Raw genomic sequence first — 20,413 nt, forward strand, 5'->3', positions numbered from 1 at the left:
GCGGCAGCATAGCTCTCTGCCGTTGAAGCAGAGAACAATGCTGGATATCACCTCCAAAAACACCAAAAGAGCTCCCCAAAAACACCAGGACCCCTAAAGAAGTCCCACCTAAGGAGAGGAAGCCGTCCGCACAGGCAAGCTGTGCTCCAGTGCGAAAACAAGGCTTTTTTTTTTTTCAACTTTATCCCCAAAGAGACAAAGTGCCCTTAAAGAAACGGGGAAAAAACCAAAAAATCATGAAATAGAGCCTGCAGCCGCCTCAGCGGCCTCATGAAGGGGAGGGATCTGGACAACCATGGCACACAGACCGAGCACACACAAGGGCACCAACCCTCGGCTCGGCCGCCTCAACCGGACAAGGCAGAACCACTGGGATTCTTAAAAAACCAAAAGAAATCCCTGGAAAGAAGGCTCAAAAGGAAAAATGAGCTGTAAAAAAAATTAGCCATCTGCTGGAGACAGAGAAATACTGAGGGAACTGCAGGGGGCACTGGGGGTTATGATGCAGTGTCAGCAAAGCTTTTCTGTCTCCATCTGCTGGCAGGGGAATGAACACAGGAGTCTGGACTGATCCGGGTACGTACAGGGAATTGGATTTTCAGAAGGCTTTTGACAAAGGCCCTCATGAGAGGCTTCTAAGAAACTAAAAAGTCATAGGATAGGAGGCGATGTCCTTTCATGGATTACAAACTGGTTAAAAGTCAGGAAACAGAGAGTAGGACTAAATGGTCAATTTTCTCAGTGGAAAAGGGTAAACAGTGGAGTACCTCAGGGATCTGTTCTTGGACCAGTGCTTTTCAATATATTTTATAAATAATCTGGAAAGGAATACGACTAGTGAGGTTATCAAATTTGCAGATACAAAATTATTCAGAGTAGTTAAATCACAAGCGGATTGTGATACGTTGCAGGAGGACCTTGTGAGACTGGAAGATTGGGCATCCAAATGGCAGATGAAATTTAATGTGGACAAGTGCAAGGTGTTGCATATAGGGAAAAATAACCCTTGCTGTAGTTACATGATGTTAGGGTTCCATATTAGGAGCTACCACCCAGGAAAAAGATCTAGGCATCATAGTGGATAATACTTTGAAATCGTCGGCTCAGTGTGCTGCAGCAGTCAAAATGCCACACAGAATGTTAGGAATTATTAAGAAGGGAATGGTTAACAAAACAGAAAATGTCATAATGCCTCTGTATCGCACCATGGTGAGACCGCACCTTGAATACTGTGTACAATTCTGGTCGCCGCATCTAAAAAAAGATTTAGTTGCGATGGAGAAGGTACAGAGAAGGGCAACCAAAATGATAAAGGGGATGGAATAGCTCTCCTATGAGAAAGGTTAGGGGCTGTTCAGCTTGGAGAAGAGACGGCTGAGGGGAGGGATATGATAGAGGTCTTTAAAATAATGAGTGGTCTTGAATGAGTAGATGTGAATCGGTTATTTACATTTTCGGATAATAGACTAGGGGCACGCCATGAAATTAGTATGTAGCACATTTAAGACTAATCGGAGAAAATTCTTTTTCACTCAACGCACAATTAAGCTCTGGAATTTGTTGCCAGAGGATGTGGTTAGTGCAGTTAGTGTAGCTGGGTTTAAAAAAGGTTTGGATAAGTTCTTGGAGCAAAAAGTCTATTAACTGCTATTAATCAAGTTGACTTAGAGAATGGCCTCTGCTATTACTGGCATGGGATCGTCTTAGTGTTTGGGTACTTGCCAGTTCTTGAGGCCTGGTTTGGTCTCTGTTGGAAATAGGATGCTGGGCTTGATGGACCCTTGGTCTGACCTAGCGAGGCAATTTCCTATGTTCTTATGTTCTAAGTGCATATTTTTCAATTTCTTCTTATGCTGGGTCTTTATCCAGTTTCCCCTTCACTTTTCTTCGGTCAGTGAGCTTTTCCTTTTTCGTCTTCTGGGTATTCTCCAGTCGCCGTGGCTCTACGCCTCATGGCAATCTCGGACTTCCGTTGGTGCCGCCAGTGCCCTTGGACTATGTCCCTAACAGATTCCTATGATGTGTGCATCCTGTGCCTGGGGGCATTGCATGATGTTCAGGGGGCTGCGAATTGTGCATTCAGATGACCCCGAAGGACCGCCGTTCCTGGCTGGAGAAGATGGAGAAAGTTTCGGATCAGGTAAATTCTGATCCTTCCACCCCCGGCATCGATACCATCAACGCCCAAGGATCAGGGGGAACCACTCGTTCCTTCAGTGACTCCTCCCTGGGCCTTCGGGTGAGGAGGGTACTGGAGATCGGCCAGTGTCGATTTCTTCTAAGCAACGGACCTCTGGAGTGTCATTTTCATCCTCTGCTCCAGGGAAAGACTGGGCCAAGCACTCTGGGAGATATTGGAAGCACCATCTTCGCTCAGTGCGGGTTTGGGTTGGCCTTGGTGCTTGCTGCTTGCCACCAAAGCGGCTACGGTGAGAGGAGAACTCCCCCTCCCCATTGCATCCGGTAGCCCGAGGCCGACCACACCGATTCTGGTGTCGGACGTAGATTCTCCTCGGCATCCCAAGGAGAGCTGGCCTCACCCCTTCCCTCACAGCTTACCCTTTCATGTGAGGCTTTTGAGGCGGAGCTTGAGCGTTGTGTGCACCTGGCGGTGGAATGTGCTTTGTGCAACAGGGAACTGGAGCCACCACCACCGATGCCGGTGCTTTCACTGATGACTTTCTTCACCAATGCTGTGCCCACACCAATGACTGTGCCTGCACTGGTGGTACCCAGGTTGGACCCATTTCGGCTTGATGCCCTCCTCTGTGTCGTCCCTGATTTAGTTGGTGCCGGCACCCCACGATCCCTCTGTGGCTGGTCAGGCACTGAAGTGCAGGGCATCCGAGCCAATCCCTGTCGGAGACTCCTCTGGGAACAAGGAACAGTCAGTGCCCTCTGCACCATTGGGACCTTGCATGCCCGGGCCGGTGCCTGTACCCTTGGGCTCCCCGTTGCCCACAGATCCCCCTGGTGCCTCAGCCCCAGGATGCGTCTAGTGCTCCCTGGGTGGTCTTGATGGGTCTGAGGGCCCTTATGACCCTTGGGGCGACAATACTTCCGATGGTTCATCTGTGGATTCAGATGGTCTCCTTTCAGATCCATCCCCCTCTGAGGAGAGGCGTCTATCTTCGCTGGAGGACCTAACTTTCATGGGGTTCATCCGTGCTATGGCAGAGGCCATTCCCTTCCAATTTATGACAGAAGATGCCTGCCATAAAATCCTGGAGAATCCTCCAGTTCATGGATGCCCCGAAAGAGGTAGTGGCAATCCCCGTTCATGAGATCTTTCGTGAGTTGCTTCTCCAGCTATGGGAGCACCTCCTCTGTTGCTGTGGTGAACCTGAAGGCCAATGGGGGTGTATTTGGTGCCGCAGACTATGGAGTTTGAGATGTGTCAGCTCCCCCACTAGTCATTGGTGGTGGAGTCTGCACTAAAGAAGGAAAAGAGGTCAAAAATGCGCGTCTCGGCTCCCTCTGGCAAACAGCTCAGGGTGTGGGATGCTATGGGTAGGAGGGTTTTTCAGGGCTCAGATAGAAGCTTGTATTGCCTCCTATCTTCTGTACATGACCCAAAATACCTGTAATCTCTGGAAGCAGATCCAGGAGGTTGCAGACAGCCTAGCACAACAGCCCCAGGAGGTCCTTATATCCATTGTTCAGAAGGGTTTATAGTGCAGAAAGCATGAAGTGCGGGTTACCTATGATGTCTTCGAAACGGCAGGACGAGTTGCAGCTGCAGGCATTTCTGTGAGGTGTCTCGCTTGGCTCCATGCCTCGGACTTTCATCCTGAGGTTCAGGAAAGGCTGGCTGATTTACCTTGCACCGGGGATAAATTTTCGGTGACAAGGTGACACAACTGAAGGATCACGATGAAGACACTTCAGCATCTGTTGGCTGGTGTCTTCGCCGTCCTCGAGACTGGGTCCGAGAAGCCCCTTCTACAGGCCGAGAAAGTATTATTCTCTTGCCCCTTGCTCCCACCCACAGCAGGTCAGTTCTAGGGGCAGATCTCGGCAACAGTGGGGCCCCAAGCCTCAGACTAGCCCTGCTACAGGGTTTTGACTGGCAGCAAGGGAGGACAAGCTAGGGGTTTCAACCACCAGAGGGCCTACCAGTTGGGAGCCATCTCTAATTCTTTACGGACAGATGGCCATCTGTGACTTCGGACCACTGGGTCCTGGCTATCATCGATCATGGGTACAGACTGAACCTCATGGACGATCCACCAGATTCGCCCCTGGCGGAGCTCTTAGCCCTCTTAATATCCAGGGCTGTGGAGCCCATTCCTCTGGAATAAAACGGAAAATGTCATAATGCCTCTGTATCGCTCCATGGTGAGATCGCACCTTGAATACTGTGTACAATTCTGGTTGCCGCATCTCAAAAAAGATATAATTGCGATGGAGAAGGTACAGAGAATGGTGACCAAAATGATAAGGGTAATGGAACAGCACCCCTATGAGGAAAGACTAAAGAGGTTAGGACTTTTCAGCTTGGAGAAGAAACGGCTGAGGGGGGGATATGATAAAGGTGTTTAAAATCATGAGAGGTCTAGAACAGATAGATGTGAATCGGTTATTTACTCTTTCACATAATAGAAAGACTAGGGGACACTCCATGAAGTTAGCATGTGGCACGTTTTAAAACTAATAGGAGAAAGTTCTTTTTCACTCAACGCACAATTAAACTCTGGAATTTGTTGCCAGAAGATGTGGTTAGTGCAGTTAGTGTAGTTGTGTTTAAAAAAGGACTGGATAAGTTCTTGGAGAAGTCCATTCCTGCTATTAATTAAGTTGACTTAGAAAATAGCCACTGCTATTACTAGCAACTGTAACATGGAATAGACTTAGTTTTTGGGTACTTGCCAGGTTCTTATGGCCTGGTTTGGCTACTTTATTTTTATTTATTGTAAACCGAGGTGATGTATCATTTTACGTGCCGCGGTATATAAAAATCACTACATAAATAAATAAATTTAAAAACTTTTCTATACCGTCGTTTAGTCATGCACCATCACAACGGTTTACAGGGAGGCATGTACATTCATGATTGGGTAAAAAATCTCTAACAAAATGCCAATAACATTTCGGTTACATGTTTTACTAATAAAATTAAATGATAGGTGACATGGATCTTGTCCATTTATATGGTTACAGGGGTAACCATACAATTATTGTACTTTATACTGAATTTCTTTATTCTTAGTAGTTAAGTATGAGAAAATAAAATATGCAAAAATGCATCTGGTGACTTTGTGCTGTGTTGAAGTTCATTTGCCTGTTCGTTTATAATTCTTATTCTCCGTTCTCACTGTAAAATGCTTTTTTGAAAAGCCAACTTTTTAAACTTTTTTTTGAAGAGTTTTAAATCTCTCTGTAATCTTGTTCCGAGTGGCATTGTGTTCCATAATATTGGACCGGCTAAGGATAGTGCTCGTTCACTTACTTGGGTCAGTCTCGCTGTCTTGACTGAAGGGATAGTTAAAAGGGCTTTATTGGCTGATCTGAGGTTTTTTGGGGGGACATGTAAGCGTAGTGCTGTGTTTAACTAGTCTGCTGTTTCTTTGTTGATTAGTTTGTGAATCGTGCAAAGTGTTTTATATTGTACTCTGTTCTATTGGCAGCCAGTGTAATTCGGCAAGTGTTTGAGTGATGTGATCTCTCTTGGTTTTACCAGTAAGTATTCTGGCAGCAGAGTTTTGTAGGATTTGTAATGGTCTAATTGTTGAATATGGTAATCCCAGAAAAAGTGTTACAGTAATCAGTGGTAGCGAATATGAGTGCCTGTAGGACTGTTCTAAAGTGTGCTTGTGTTAGCAAGGGTTTTAGCCTCCGGAGGACCAAAAGTTTGGCATAGCCTTCTTTAACTTATAGCGATATCTGTTGCCTAAGGTTGAGTTCTGTCAATTATTACTCCTAGGTTTCGAGCTTTCTTGGCTAGCTCTACTTTCTGATCATTTTTAAGTTTGATGGGGTTTTGAATTAACTCAATGTTTTTTCGTTCAAGTGTATAATAAATTCTGTTTTTTCTATGTTAATCACTAATTCCATTTGATTTAGAAGTTGTTTAAATCTAGCAATGATGTACCTAGATAGAATTAAGGTTTTTTCAATTGTTTCATCTACAGGCAAGATTAGTTGAATGTCGTCAGCGTATATATTTATTTATTTATTTATTCGTTTTTATATACCGTCATTCGGGTTTAGCCATCACAAACAGTTTACAGGATCAAAACAACAATCAGATAAATTATACATAGTTGCAAAAGAAGAAAACAATAACAATAGTGAAATGATAGGTAGAGGAGGATAGTGGGGGTGAAAGAGGGGGAGAAGGGAAAGATGTAAAAAGGAAAGTAACAAAAATAGTATTAATTCATCTTAAAGGAGGGCTTCATATTAAATTTCTGAAATTGTAACACTTAAGGTTGATGCCAGTTGTAGTTACTGTTTTTTTTCTTGTTTGGGTTTGAATGGTTGAATTGATTGTAGATGGATTGTTAAGGATGATCATTGATGTAGACTGTATGGAAGAGGAAAGTTTTTAGGTCCTTCTTGAACTTTTTGATGTTAGATTGAGTTCTTAAATAAGGCGGTAGAGAGTTCCATTTTTTTGGGGAAGCAATGGAGAATGCTCTGTTTCTAGTAGTTGATAGTCGAGCATCTTTAATGGGAGGAATTTTTAGACAAGAAGTGTTGTTAGATCGAAGATTTGTTCTGGTAATTTGTGGAGTGGTTTTTAAACCAGTATGTTATGTTTATGATGATCAGCATGATTTAATTTGTGAGTGATGATCAGGATCTTATAATCTATTCGAGATTTAATAGGAAGCCAATGAAGCGACATTAGTATTGGGATGATGTGAACATATTTTTTTGTTCCTGTTAAAATTCTAGCTGCTGAATTCTGAAGAATCTGCAGAGGTTTGATGCTTGTTGATGGAAGGCCAATCAGAAGAGAATTACAGTAGTCTATTGTTGAGAAAATTATAAGTTGCAAGACGGTTCTGAAGTCCATTGAATTTAAAAAAAGGTTTTAAACGTCTGAGAACTAGGAGCTTATGATATCCTTCTTTGATTTTAGTTGTTATGTGTATATTGTAGTATAGGTTCCTAACCATGATAATTCCAAGATTTCTGGCGTGATTGACAGGGGAAATAAAGTTGATTTGATTGTTAGTGGTGAATTGAGGTGGTGGAATTAAGTTGGGTTTTTTGTTCATGATTAATTCAGTTTTATCAATATTGATTATTAGTTTTAAATTTGAAAGTTGTTTTAGTGCATCAAGAATCATGGAAGTATCTTTGTATGTTTCATCAATGGATTTTTTTATAGGAATAAGAAGTTGTATATCATCTGCATAGAGGTAGTATGTTATTTGAAGATCATCTAGTAGTTGGCAGATTGGTAAAAGGTTAAATATTTAAAAAAGTGGCAGATAATGCAGATCCTTGTGGTACTCCAGTTTTGAGGTCAATTTTCTTTGATACGTTATTATTGAATGAGACTTGGTAGCTCCTGTTAAGAAATGATATGAACCATTGTAAAGTATTGCCAGCTAGACCAATTTCTGATAATCGATCTAGAAGTATTTGATGATTTATAGTATCGATGCTGCAGAGAGGTCAAGTAATACAAGTAAGTATTGTTTTTCATTGTCAAAACCTCTTAATATGGTATCATTTAATGAAAGAAGGAGCATCTCAGTATTGAGGTTTTTCTAAAACCATATGGTTTGGAGATAATATATTGTTTGATTCAAGGTATTCATCAAGTTGTGAGTTAACTACTTTTTCTATTATTTTGGCAATGAAGGGAAGGTTTGAAATTGGGCGGTAATTTGGGTCAATGGTTGGTCTTTTTTAGGATAGGTTTTATTATAGCTGACTTAAGAGAATTTGGGTATGAACCTTCAGTAAGAGATAGGTTGATGATCTTTGTGATTGTATTTGTAATAGTAGATTCAATATTCTTTAGGCTTGTAATATGGATGCTATCTAAAGGATGGCTATCCGGGTTCATTTTTTTGATAATTGATTGGATTTGGATAGTGGAAGAGGTGTCAAAAAGAGTCCATTTTGATTTTGCTTTTTTGTTCAGAGATACAGATTGGGTATTAACATTGAGGTTTGATTGTATTAAGTTTAAAATTTTATTATTGAAGAATTCTGCAAAATCATCACTGTTGTGTGAAGTACAAGTAGTTTTAGAGTTATTTTTGTGAGCTTCTGCACTATTGAGAAGAGCATTCTAGGGTTGTGGTGGAATTTAATGGGTTTTTTTGAGAAATAATCTTTTTTTGCATTATTGATAATAAGCTTATATTGGGCTAGGTATGTTCGATATTTACTTAGGGTGGTTGGAGTTTTGTTTCATCTCCATTCTTTTTCTTTCGAAGTTGACGTTTAGACGCTCTGATGTTATTATTATTACCATGGATTATTGTGTTTTGATGGTTTGATTAGCTTAGTTATTAAGGGATTGATATTATCAGCTACTTTTTTAGTGATCTTAAACCAAGATGATACAGCTTCATCAGAATTTGAAAGATTAATATTAGTCAGTTCTTCTTGAAGAGTTTCTTGAAGGAGTTCAGTGTTGAAAGGTGGTCGATAAGTTATTTTGTTTTGTGGGTATCGAGGAGGGGTAAGGATGGTATTAGAAGATAAGGTAGCTTGGATTAGGTGGTGATCAGACCAAGGTATTTCTGTGGTGCGGGTATTGATGTTGTGCCAGTCATTAGTATTGACTAATATGAGGTCAATTGTATGGCCTGCTTTGTGAGTTGGATTAACAACGATTTGTTTTAGCTGTAGTGAACCAAGTGCGTCGATGATTTGAAAGGTTTTTGAGTTATTGATTAGGTCGAAGTGAATGTTGAAATCACCCAGGATTATGATTGGTTTGTTTAATGATATATTGTTCATGAAATATTCAATTAAAGGTGAGCAGTTTTTTTTCAAGTACTCCAGGCGGGCAATAGACAAGGCATTTCTCACAGGACAAGCAGGATGGTTGTCCTCACAAATGGGTGACATCGAGGATGGAGCCCAACCACGGGGCCAGTCAAAGTTTCAGGAACTTTGACTGGCCCCTACTGGGCATGCCCAGCACGGCACCAACCCTGCAGCCAGCAGGGTCTCCCTTCAGTCTTCTTTTTTCCGCGCAGCAGTAGCCACGCGGTCAAAGAGCTCTAAACCACGTTCCTGACAGGAATTCTTCACTTAGAAATTTCTGAAGAAAATTTGCCCCTCAGGGGTCTCCCTTCTTCAAATTTTTTCATCCGCGGAACTTCGGTAAGTTTTTGCCGTCGTTTGACCGACTTCCGTCGAGTTTGGCCCTTGAGGCCCGTTGGCAGTTGACAGTCCCGCGGCTAAATTTTTGGCCTATGGCCATGGCGTCGGGGTTCTGTCGATGTCCGGACTGTACCCGAACTATGTCAATCACAGACCCGCATAGAGTCTGTGTTTTGTGCTTAGGAAGCGAGCATGATGTCCTGATTTGCACCAAATGTGCCCTAATGACACCAAAAGGTCGCAAAGCCAGAATGGAAAAGATGGGACTCCTCTTCCATGCTCGGACCCCAACGCCATCGATTGCATCGACGTCATCGGAACCAGCACCATCGAAGTCTCATCGTCATCGACAGCCCTCCGGTGACAGTCCGCCATCGACGACTTCACGGCCATCGACTCCTGTCCCTTCCCCTGATCATCGAGGGGATCGGAAGGAGAAACATCGCCATCGACGTCATAAGTCTCGGCCCGTCGAGGAATCGATGTCATCGACCTCCGTACCGTCCGAGCCTCCGCCAAAGAAGTCTCGACCAGAAGTGGCACCGTCCACTCCTGTCTCGCAGACACCGAGGCAACCCTCACCCCTCCGGGGTTTGGGAGCCGCGATTCCACCGGTGACGGTGGTCCTTCCGGCTCAGCCTCAGCCTCCCTCTCCCGTCGAGCCGGGTCTCGTTACCCCAGGTCTCCGGGCAGAACTGGACCGGCTGGTCCAGGAGGCCATCAACAAGGTGATACTACGGATCCAGACTCCTCCGGCACCGACTCCGGCACCGAGAGTGGAACCGGTCACCGATCCGATTCCAGCAGCACTGGTGCCGCTGCTTGCCCGGATGGAAGCGCTCATGAATGCCCTTCCACCGGCAATACCCGGATCGCCGACAGCATTCTCATCAGGTGGAGAAACACCGTATCGAATTCCCCCTTCGGGGGTAGTTCCATCGGTGCCTTGTCGTCCCTCGCCACCGATACATTCCTTGGGGGCGATACACACAACAGCTCCACCGAGTATTCCGATGCCGACACAGATTCCTTCGATGCCGACACCGGTTCCTTCGATGCTGGCACCGATACCGGCATCGATTCCATCGAGGACATTCTCGATGCCCCCGGTGATTCCTTCGAGTTTCTCGGAGCCTCAACCGGGGCCTTCAGGTATTCAGCCCGCTCATGGTCCTAAGGGTCAGCAACCTGATCCTTATGACACTTGGGGTGATGATACCTCGACTGACACCGATGATTTGCCTTCACCACCCTCTCCTCCTGAGAGTAGAAAGCGTTCTCCCCCTGAGGACCTCTCTTTCATAAATTTTGTGAAGGACATGTCAGAGTTGGTCCCTTTCCAGCTTCAATCTGAACAAGATGACAGGCACCAGATGATGGAATTGCTCCAATTCCTGGATGCCCCTAAGGTCATCACCTCTATTCCAATTCATCAGGTTTTTCTAGACCTTCTCAAAAAGAATTGGGAATCTCCTGGATCTGTTGCTCCGGTAAACAAAAAAGCTGACTCTACCTACCTTGTACAGTCAGCACCTGGCTTTCAGAAGCCACAATTAGCCACAATTAGACCATCATTCTGTTGTGGTAGAATCAGCTCAAAAGAAAGCTAAACGAGTAAAGCCACATTCTTCCATACCTCCTACTAAGGACAACATTTCTAGGATAGCTTCTTATCAGCTGTATATGACTCAATATAATAGTCATCCTTAAACAAATGCAGGAGTTCTCCGATGCCTTACCAGAACAGTTCCAGCCACAGCTTCAATCCCTACTAAATAAAGGATTTGAAGCTGGGAAGCATGAAATAAGAACAGCTTATGACATCTTTGATGCTTCCACTAGACTTCTGCTACGGCTATCTCTGCTAGACGCTGGGCTTGGCTCAAGTCATCTGACCTTCGTCCGGAGGTTCAAGACAGACTCTCTGACTTGCCTTGTCTAGGGATAACTTGTTTGGTGAGCAGATTCAGCAAATTGTTGCTGAACTAAAGGATCATCATGAGACACTTAAACAGCTCTCATCCATTCCTCCTGACTTGCCTTCTAAACAGCCGTTTAGAAAAGACTCCAAAAAGTCTTTCTTCCGGCCACGGAAGTATTATCCCCCACTAACCAAGGCTAGGCCTGCGAGGTCTTACCATAAACCTCAACCTCGCCAGTCTCGTAAACAAAAGCCCGCACCAGCTCCACAACCTGGCCGCGGCGGGTTTTTTGACTCTCATTTAGAGAGCACTTGCCAAACCCCTCTTCCAGCCATACCAGTAGGAGGTCGGCTGAGCCACTTTCTAGAAAGGTGGCGTCATATCACCACAGATCAGTGGGTGATAGCGATAATTGCACAGGGTTACCATCTCAACTTCCTGACCCTACCTTCCGACTCCCCACCCCTGCAGGCGTGGAGACTCACCGATCACTCTGTTCTTTTAGAGCAGGAAGTTTCTCTTCTCCTCAGTCAAACGCTATAGAACCTGTTCCCTCCCTTACAACAAGACTAGGGTTCTACTCCAGGTACTTCCTGATCCCAAAAAAGTCAGGGGGACTTCGTCCCATCTTGGACCTACGGGCCCTCAACAAGTACCTTCACAAGGAGAGAAGTTCAAGATGGTAACCCTGGGCTCGCTTCTCCCTCTGCTGCAAAGAGGGGATTGGCTATGCTCTCTAGACCTAAAAGACGCATATACCCATATTGCGATCACGCAATCTCATCGCAAATATCTGCGTTTTCTAGTAGGCCGAAATCACTACCAATATCGAGTGCTACCTTTCGGCCCTAGCATCCGCACCACGAGTTTTTACCAAATGCCTCGTAGTAGTGGCAGCTTTCTGAGGAAGGCAGGTGTCCTTGTCTACCCCTACCTGGACGATTGGTTAATCAGGGCCCCAACCCAGCAGATAGCTCGGTCCTCCCTGACCCTAACAATTCAAACTCTGCTTTCTCTAGGGTTTCTTGTCAATTACGACAAATCCTACTTAGTCCCATCACAGACCTTATCCTTCATTGGGGCGGACTTGGACACCTTACAAGCAAAAGCCTTCCTTCCTCATCCACGAGTTCAAATCCTTGTGTCCCTAGCTCGCCAGCTGCAGTCTCAACCCACAGCTACAGCTCGCCAATTCCTCATTTTACTGGGACAATGGCCTCCTCAGTTTATGTGACTCCCATGGCCCGCCTGGCCATGAGAGTCATGCAATGGACTCTGCGACTGCAATGGACACAAGCTGTTCAGGTCTCTGTCCTCCATTGTTCGCATCACCGATGCTCTCCGTCTGTCTCTTGCCTGGTGGACAAATCAAATCCAACCTCCGACAGGGCTTGCCTTTTCTTCCACCAGATCCCCAGGTAATCCTCCCCACCGACGCTTCCAACATCGGTTGGGGAGCCCATGTAAACAATTTACAAACTCAAGGGTTCTGGTCACCAGAGGAAGCCAAAACACCAGATAAATTTCCTGGAACTGAGAGCAATCCGCTATGCTCTCAGGACCTTTCAAGATTGCCTATCAAACCAACACAATCTTAATTCAGACGGACAACCAGGTGGCCATGTGGTACATAAACAAGCAGGGAGGCACAGGCTCCTTCCTTCTGTGTCAGGAAGCTGCGCAGATCTGGGCAGAAGCCCTCTCCCACTTATGTACCTCAGGGCCACCTACCTGCCGGGAGTAGACAATGTATTGGCAGATCAGCTGAGCCGTGTCTTCCAACCACACGAGTGGTCACTCGACCCCTTGGTAGCGACCTCTCTGTTTCACAAATGGGGTTATCCCCAAATAGACCTCTTTGCGTCCCCTCAGAACCACAAAGTGGACAATTACTGCTCTCTCATTCGGAGCCAGCACTCTCGGCCAAGGGATGCATTCTCCCTCACGTGGACAACCGGTCTGCTCTATGCATTCCCTCCACTTCCTCTTCTGTCGAAGACTCTCGTGAAGCTGCGTCAGGACAGGGGAACTATGATCCTGACAGCACTGCACTGGCCACGCCAAGTGTGGTTTCCCATACTCCAGGATCTCTCCATCCGCAGGCATATTCCTCTGGGAAACGACCCGCATCTGATCACTCAAAACGACGGATGCCTCCTCCATCCCAACCTCCAAGCCTTGTCCCTGACGGCATGGATGTTGAAAGGTTAGTCCTTCAACCATTTAACCTTTCGGATTCAGTTTCTCGTGTCCTGATCGCTTCACGAAAGCCTTCCACAAGGAAATCTTATTCCTACAAATGGAAAAGGTATACATCATGGTGCACTTCTCAGTCCCTTGATCCCCTTTCCTGTCCAATCTCTAAATTCTTGGACTATCTCTGGCATCTATCAGAATCAGGTCTAAAGACCTCTTCCATTAGAATGCATGTCAGTTCGGTAGCCGCCTTCCATAAAGGTATCGGGGGTGTCCCTATTTCAGTACAACCCCTTGTTACATGTTTTCTTAAAGGATTGCTCCATTTGAAGCCTCCTTTACGTCCTCCGGCCCCATCTTGGGACCTTAACCTGGTTCTTGGTCGCCTTATGAAACCACCTTTCGAACCTCTTTACTCCTGTGACTTAAAATATCTCACATGGAAAGTATTATTCCTTTTGGCTATCACTTCAGCTCGCAGGGTTAGTGAATTACAGGCCCTAGTTACCTATCCGCCTTACACTAAACTCCTGCAGGACCGGGCGGTACTCCGCACTCACCCTAAATTTTTACCTAAGGTAGTTTCGGAGTTTCATATTAATCAATCCATTATACTACCTATCTTTTTTCCCAGGCCCCACTCCAACTCCGGGGAACAGACTCTGCATACCCTCGACTGTAAACGGGCTCTAGCTTTCTATCTAGACCGTACAGTTGCCCACAGGAAGAGCACTCAATTATTTGTCTCTTTCCATCCTAACAAGTTAGGGCAACCTGTGGGTAAGCAGGCTCTGTCCTCCTGGTTGGCGGATTGCATCTCCTTCTGCTATCAGCAAGCTGGCATTCCTTTCCAAGACCGTGTCAAAGCACACTCTGTGAGGGCCATGGCGACTTCAGTGGCACACCTTTGATCGGTGCCGCTTCCTGACATCTGTAAAGCTGCAACCTGGAGTTCTCTCCATACCTTTGCAGCCCATTATTGCCTGGACAAAGCTGGAAGACAGGATTCCATCTTCGGCCAATCTGTCTTGCGTAACCTTTTTCCAACATGATGTACCAACACCCTTCCACCTTCCCGGTAGGGTGCGGATGCCCTCTCCCAAATTCCACCCCAGTTGTTGTGCCTGTTGCACGCCGTTGGGTACATTTGGTGCATGTTAGGACATCCTCAGCTCGGTACTCACCCATTTGTGAGGACAACCATCCTGCTTGTCCTGTGAGAAAGCAAATGTTGCTTACCTGATGTAACAGGTGTTCTCACAGGACAGCAGGATGTTAGTCCTCACGAAACCCACCCGCCACCCTGCGGTGTTGGGTTCGTTTTTATTTTATTTTTCGGCACTGCCTGTAGCTTTGAAACAAGACTGAAGGGAGACCCCTGCTGGCTGCAGGGTTGGTGCCGTGCTGGGCACCAACCCTGGGCCAGTCAAAGTTCCTGAAACTTTGACAGAAGTTTTCCGTGGTTGGGCTCCATCCTCGATGTCACCCATTTGCGAGGACTAACACCTGCTGTCCTGTGAGAAACACCTGTTACATCAGGTAAGCAACATTTGCTATTTGAAGTTTATGAGAATCTAATAATGAGATTTCATATTGGTGCAGCAATGTTTGTTGGACGGTGTGTCATCTGTAGTTCTTTGTTAGAAATAAACATTAAGTCACCACCTCCTTTTTTTTCTTTTCTAGGAATTGAGAATATGTTGGATCTATGGTTGTTTAGTTGATTGGTTAATACTGTATCAGTGTTTTTAGCCAGGTTTCTGTTATTGGCAATGAAGTCAGGTTTGGAGTCATAGAGCATGTCATTAAATAAGTGGAATTTTTGAGACTAGAACGTGCATTGACTAGAGTGAATGAAAGAAGAAAATAATTTGAGTATTGGATGTAAATGTTGTTTGAGTTGTTTGAAAGTTGTTTTTTTGAATGATGAGGATTATAAGATATATTTCCTTTGGATTGGATGTTTTAAAGGATATGTGATTTTTTTTTTTTTTTTTTTTGGATTTTGCTTGCTGTGTCCATTATTCCTGAATGAAGTTCTTTTTATTTTTGCGAATAGTTTTTTGTGAGAGATGACAATTTATTTAGAGATGTAAAAGTGAGGCGCTGAATGGGCATGATGGGTGTATGATACCTATTCCTGCCAGGAGGTGGCAGAGCAGTAACATGTAGATGTTAGTGTCACTGAGAGGGCTGATCCCTGGGGCACACCTGTTTTTAGCTTAATTTTGTCTGATATTGTGTGTTTTATCTGTACTTGGAAAAATCTATTGTTTAGGTAAGACCTGAACCATTCAATTGTTTTGTTTTGTAGTCCTATCTCGTCTAGTCTTTTGAGTAGTATGGTATGATTAACTATGTTGAAAGCTGCTGACAAATCTAATAGTATCATAAATGTAGTGTTTTCCACTATCAGATCCTCGCAGTACATTATCTGTTAGAGAAATTAGCAATGTTTCGGTACTATAATATTCCTGAACTGTGTTGGTGAAGGATAAAGTATGCTATTGTTGTCTAGATGTTCCACTAGTTGTTTTTGTACCGTTTTTTCTATTAATTTCGACCAGTGAGGGAAATACATGGGAGATGGGAAGGAAATGCGATCATAATGTTTAATGGGGTGAAGCTGGGCAGAAACATGCAGGGATTTTCTATATGCTTACTCCATCTTTGCAAGGGCAGCCCCTTCCTGGGAAGACAGTCATCCTCCTCCACTTTGTTCTCCCTCATAGATTTCTGTCATATCTATTTTACCTAATTCACTTCTAAGGATGCAGTGTCACAGGACCCTCCCTCATTGGTGGAGTGAGGGATTGCTGATGGCTCCCTGCAGACAGAGCCATGGCCCATGAGCCCCTGTCCTCTCATCTGTATTATTCTCTCTCCCTTACAGAACAGTGTTCTCTCCACTGGCACAAACCGCAGCCGCAACTCACCCATGGTGGAACGGGCCAGCCTCGGACCAGGCTCTGTGCAGAATGGCAAAGACAGGTAGGATCCTACTGCAGAGTGAGTTAGCCAAGGCCATCTAGGTTTGTAGGGCTCAGGCAAGTTTGGCAGCAAATGTGTAAATCCCTGCTTAGGGAGTCTTGGCACTGGAGGCAGAGTTAATCAGAAACTCAAAAAGAACTTGGAATCAACAGCCAGCAAAGTCCAGAGGGGTTTTAAGCTATTTGAAATGATTGTGTTCTAGTTGCTAGATCTCTGAAGCTTACAAACAGCCCCCCCCCCCCCTCGCCAGAGCCAGATGTGCTAATGGGGTTTTCCCATTTTGTGTTTATGGGAAGAATACTTAGTGTATCAGTGGGCAGCTGCTGATACCTTAAGCAGCAGAAATATAGGCATGGACTCATGCCTCTCATCCTCTGTGCATACCAGATGCACTTAGGCCTTTGGGGTTGGCTGCACTGACCAGAACATCCTGTGATTTATGTATAATCTCACACTGTTTCCTTGGGCTTAAGCTTATTGCTCCTCCTCACATCCTGCCGTCATACTGTCATGTGATGGGCACAGCTCTCCTGCTTCACTAGCATAGTGAATAGTGTCTATCATTCTGGCTGGCTACATTCCACACTATATAGGTAAGTAGTGAATAGCAAGGATGCAGCACCCTCCTGTGTGTGTGAAGCCCAACTACTGGTCAGTATTCCCACCATACCAGGGTCTTCCCCCATCAAGCCACCGTATGACCATATGGACTTTGGAATCCCCTAGTGTAAGAGTGCAGGCACAGACAGGCCACAGACACCCAACCCTTTCTTTCCCTACTTTCTTCTGCTCCCATGTGATGCATCCTGGGATATATTGTGCCACCTCTCTGGAAAAGAGCTGCTGATTCCCCCTCCCTCCCCCACCCTTTGTGTACTCTCCTTACAACTTTGCATTAACACATTTTCTTTCAGTACAGTTTGTTTTTATTTTGGTTAATACAGTGTAACTTCATTCCATATACACATATACATGTATGTATATTGTATATCACCTTGCTTTCCATACCTAGCTACTCCAAAGAGGGGAGTCTGTATTCATGGAATTTCCAACACAGGCCAGCCAGCTCATTGAGCCCTTCAGGTCAGCCACCCCACCCCCTCACATCCCTGAAGCAAGACTAAGGATAGGCAGGGGAGATGATACCCATTTCCTGTTCTTATCCAAATCAGTCCAGACTCCTGGATTTTGCTTCCTGCCAGCAAATGGAGATAGAGAAAGTTTCACTGACACTTCCTCCTAACCTAGTATGCCACCTGCATTCCCTCATTATTTCTCTGTCTCCAGCAGATGGTAGAGGTATAAAACCTGCAGTCTGGAGACTAAGTTTAAAAAAAACCAAAAAGAAAAAGAAAATAGGATCAGAAGAAGACTGAAGTTTTCTACAGCCTCCCAGAGGGTAGTTAGGTTAGGTTCCGGGTGGACCATCCCCCCCTGGTATTTGAAGCAGAGGAGCTGAGGGTCAGTGACCCTTCTCTCGCCCGGGGATTCTTCGAGGCCAGTCAGGGTTGATACCAGGGGTCCCGGCTCACTCACCCTCCTCCGGACAGCCATAGCCTGCTGCCTTCTCAAAGAAGTTAACCATTTGTGTCTTTGTTTTAAAGTTACTACAAAAAAAAAAAAAAAAACGGACAAGGAAACAAGACCAGAGTCAGTTTTTCCAGACGCCAGTGCGCTCATGGCGCGAATTGTCTGTTTTCTCAGCAGTTCTCCGGCTCCCTGTCATTCCGGCGTCTACCCCTCCATTCCTGCACCGCCAGCTTCGCCCGATCATGCTGCATGGCGCGGCATGTAAGTCTTGCGGCGACACGCGCACAGCCTCTCGCTCGGTGGATTGTGTGCAAGTTGCCTCCCTGGCAGGGAAGGATCATCGTGGAGTGGAGCGGGGGAAAAATCAAGTGGTCACTGTGAGCCAGGCAGGCTCTCCCTGGCGCGGCAACTCCTCGAGGACCCCTTCCCGCTTAGCACGAGAACAGAGGGCATCTTAGCTGCATTCAAGTCCGTCGCACGGGGGGGGGGGGGAAGGATTTCTCTCTGTCATTGTCTCTGCAAGAGGATGCCTCTGGTGGGGGCCGAATTGCCTTAAGCCCGCATTATTCAGAGGGGGATGGGCTGGAGGAGGGTTCAGATTCATCCCAGGAGTCTGGACTGATCTGGGTACGTACAGGGAAAGGAAAATTGGTTCTTACCTGCTAATTTTCTTTCCTGTAGTACCACTAAGCACATTTAAAACTAATCAGAGAAAGTTCTTTTTCACTAAATGCACAATTTAGCTCTGGAATTTGTTGCCAGGGGATGTGATTAGTGCAGTTAATGTAGCTGGGTTTAAAAAAAGGTTTGGAAAAGTTCTTGGAGGAGAAGTCCATTACCTGCTATTAATCAAGTTGACTTAGAAAAAAGCCACTGCTATTACTAGCATCAGTAGCATGGGATAAACTTAGTTTCCTAGCGTGTAGCAGATGGGCTCAGAACCAATGGGTATAGTGTACTCCTGATAGCAGTTAGAGACTGATCAGATTTCAATCTGACATCAGCCCTAGTACATATACATATATATATATATACACACATACATATAGTACAAGGCAGTTCTCACTGCCTTGTTCTATGTAAGACATTCGAGTTATGTCATCCCAAAGTTAAATGTAAACCGAAGTGATTGATAACATTGTTACCAGAACCTTGGTATATAAAAAAATGTTAAATAAATAAATAAATTATACCCCTGCAGGAAGTGCAGCTCTTCAGTATTTTCTGTCTCCATAGCAGTTCGGGACTCTGCAAGCTAACACAGCGTTAGAGTAATTTAGCAAAGAAAACCAAAACAAGAAATCTTACCTCTACAGACGAGCCCCACTCTCCTGCGGTGACACCCATTGGGTCCCTCCCCCAGTTGAGAATTCCCGAGGTGATTTCCGTGATCCCTCGGAGGTAAGCCTCGGTCCGGCGGCCAACCCTCGGTGAGGACCTAGACCCGACATCGGGTGAGGCTGAGAGGCAGCGGGTGCAACTTCGAGCACAGCGGTGAAGGTATTTTCCCTCTTCCCCCGCAGCCGGAGACCGCCCAGAACGAGACCGGGAAGCGCCGAGACAAGGTAAGGTAGAAATCTATTTAAAAATCTCCAGTCCCTGAAGCTCGAGGAGTCGCACAGGTCACCAGCTGGGACCAGTGCCACCGGGTTGATCTGCCCTAGCAGGGCTAGACCCCGGTCAGATCAGAGGGTCCTCCCACGTGGAGACCCTCCGAGGTGGTTGCCATATTGTCCGCGTGGTCACAGTCACCATCTTGATCTGTTCGCCGCCCTGTCTGCCGTCCTGATCCGTGCACACAAATACCTTGTGCACACAACGTCGCGTGCCCAAGTACCGTGCGCACAAGCGACGCGCATAGCCATGCGCTTACTGTGCCGGGCGCATAACTTCGATCTATGCGCACAACAGTACATACCAATTCTTCGCGCACAACTTTGACGCACCGGAGCGCATAACTGTATTTTACGCACACAAGTCATGGCACCACCGGAAAAGAAGCTCAAGGCTCAGGGCCTTTGCCCTGCATGCCACATTAGAGCTGCACAGCATGAGGAGGCCACGACCCTGTGTATACAGTGTGAGGAGGCCCTGGGGGATCCAGCCCATGGCCATCCCCAGCTGGTACCAGGTTCCAGCTTCTCGAACAGTACGCCGGATGTAGCATCTCCCAGCAGGGCCCTCCCTCAAACAGGGTTCCCCAGGGACACAGAGCATCTTAATTTAGACCCAGCATCTATCTCCTGGGTGGAATTCTTCAAAGGCCTACATACCTTCGTCCACATGCAACCGGGGCCTCCAATAATATGGCCACAGCCTCCTCCAGTGGACCTCAACATCCCAGGACCCTCTATGCCCAGGGAAGTGATTCCAACACCCAGAAGCCCCACCTTCGGGGACACAGACAACTCAGATGAGGAATCAGAACCCCTGGAGGAAGGGGAACTCCACTGCCGCGGCTACCGGAGGACAGG

The 20,413-nt window shown here is 45.9% G+C and overlaps 1 protein-coding gene across 6 annotated transcripts in view; it reads left to right on the forward strand.

Annotated features, from left to right (window-relative positions):
- Positions 1 to 20,413, forward strand: part of MARK2 (microtubule affinity regulating kinase 2) — a 462,018-nt gene that overhangs the window by 315,474 nt on the left and 126,131 nt on the right. For all 6 annotated transcript variants that reach the window (XM_029614697.1, XM_029614694.1, XM_029614695.1 and 3 more), the window contains exon 14: positions 16,312 to 16,409. In XM_029614697.1, coding sequence (XP_029470557.1) covers positions 16,312 to 16,409 — 98 coding nt within the window. The remainder of the gene's footprint in view (positions 1 to 16,311; positions 16,410 to 20,413) is intronic.

This window comes from Rhinatrema bivittatum, chromosome 8 (assembly GCF_901001135.1).
Source record: "Rhinatrema bivittatum chromosome 8, aRhiBiv1.1, whole genome shotgun sequence".
Lineage (NCBI taxonomy): Eukaryota > Metazoa > Chordata > Amphibia > Gymnophiona > Rhinatrematidae > Rhinatrema > Rhinatrema bivittatum.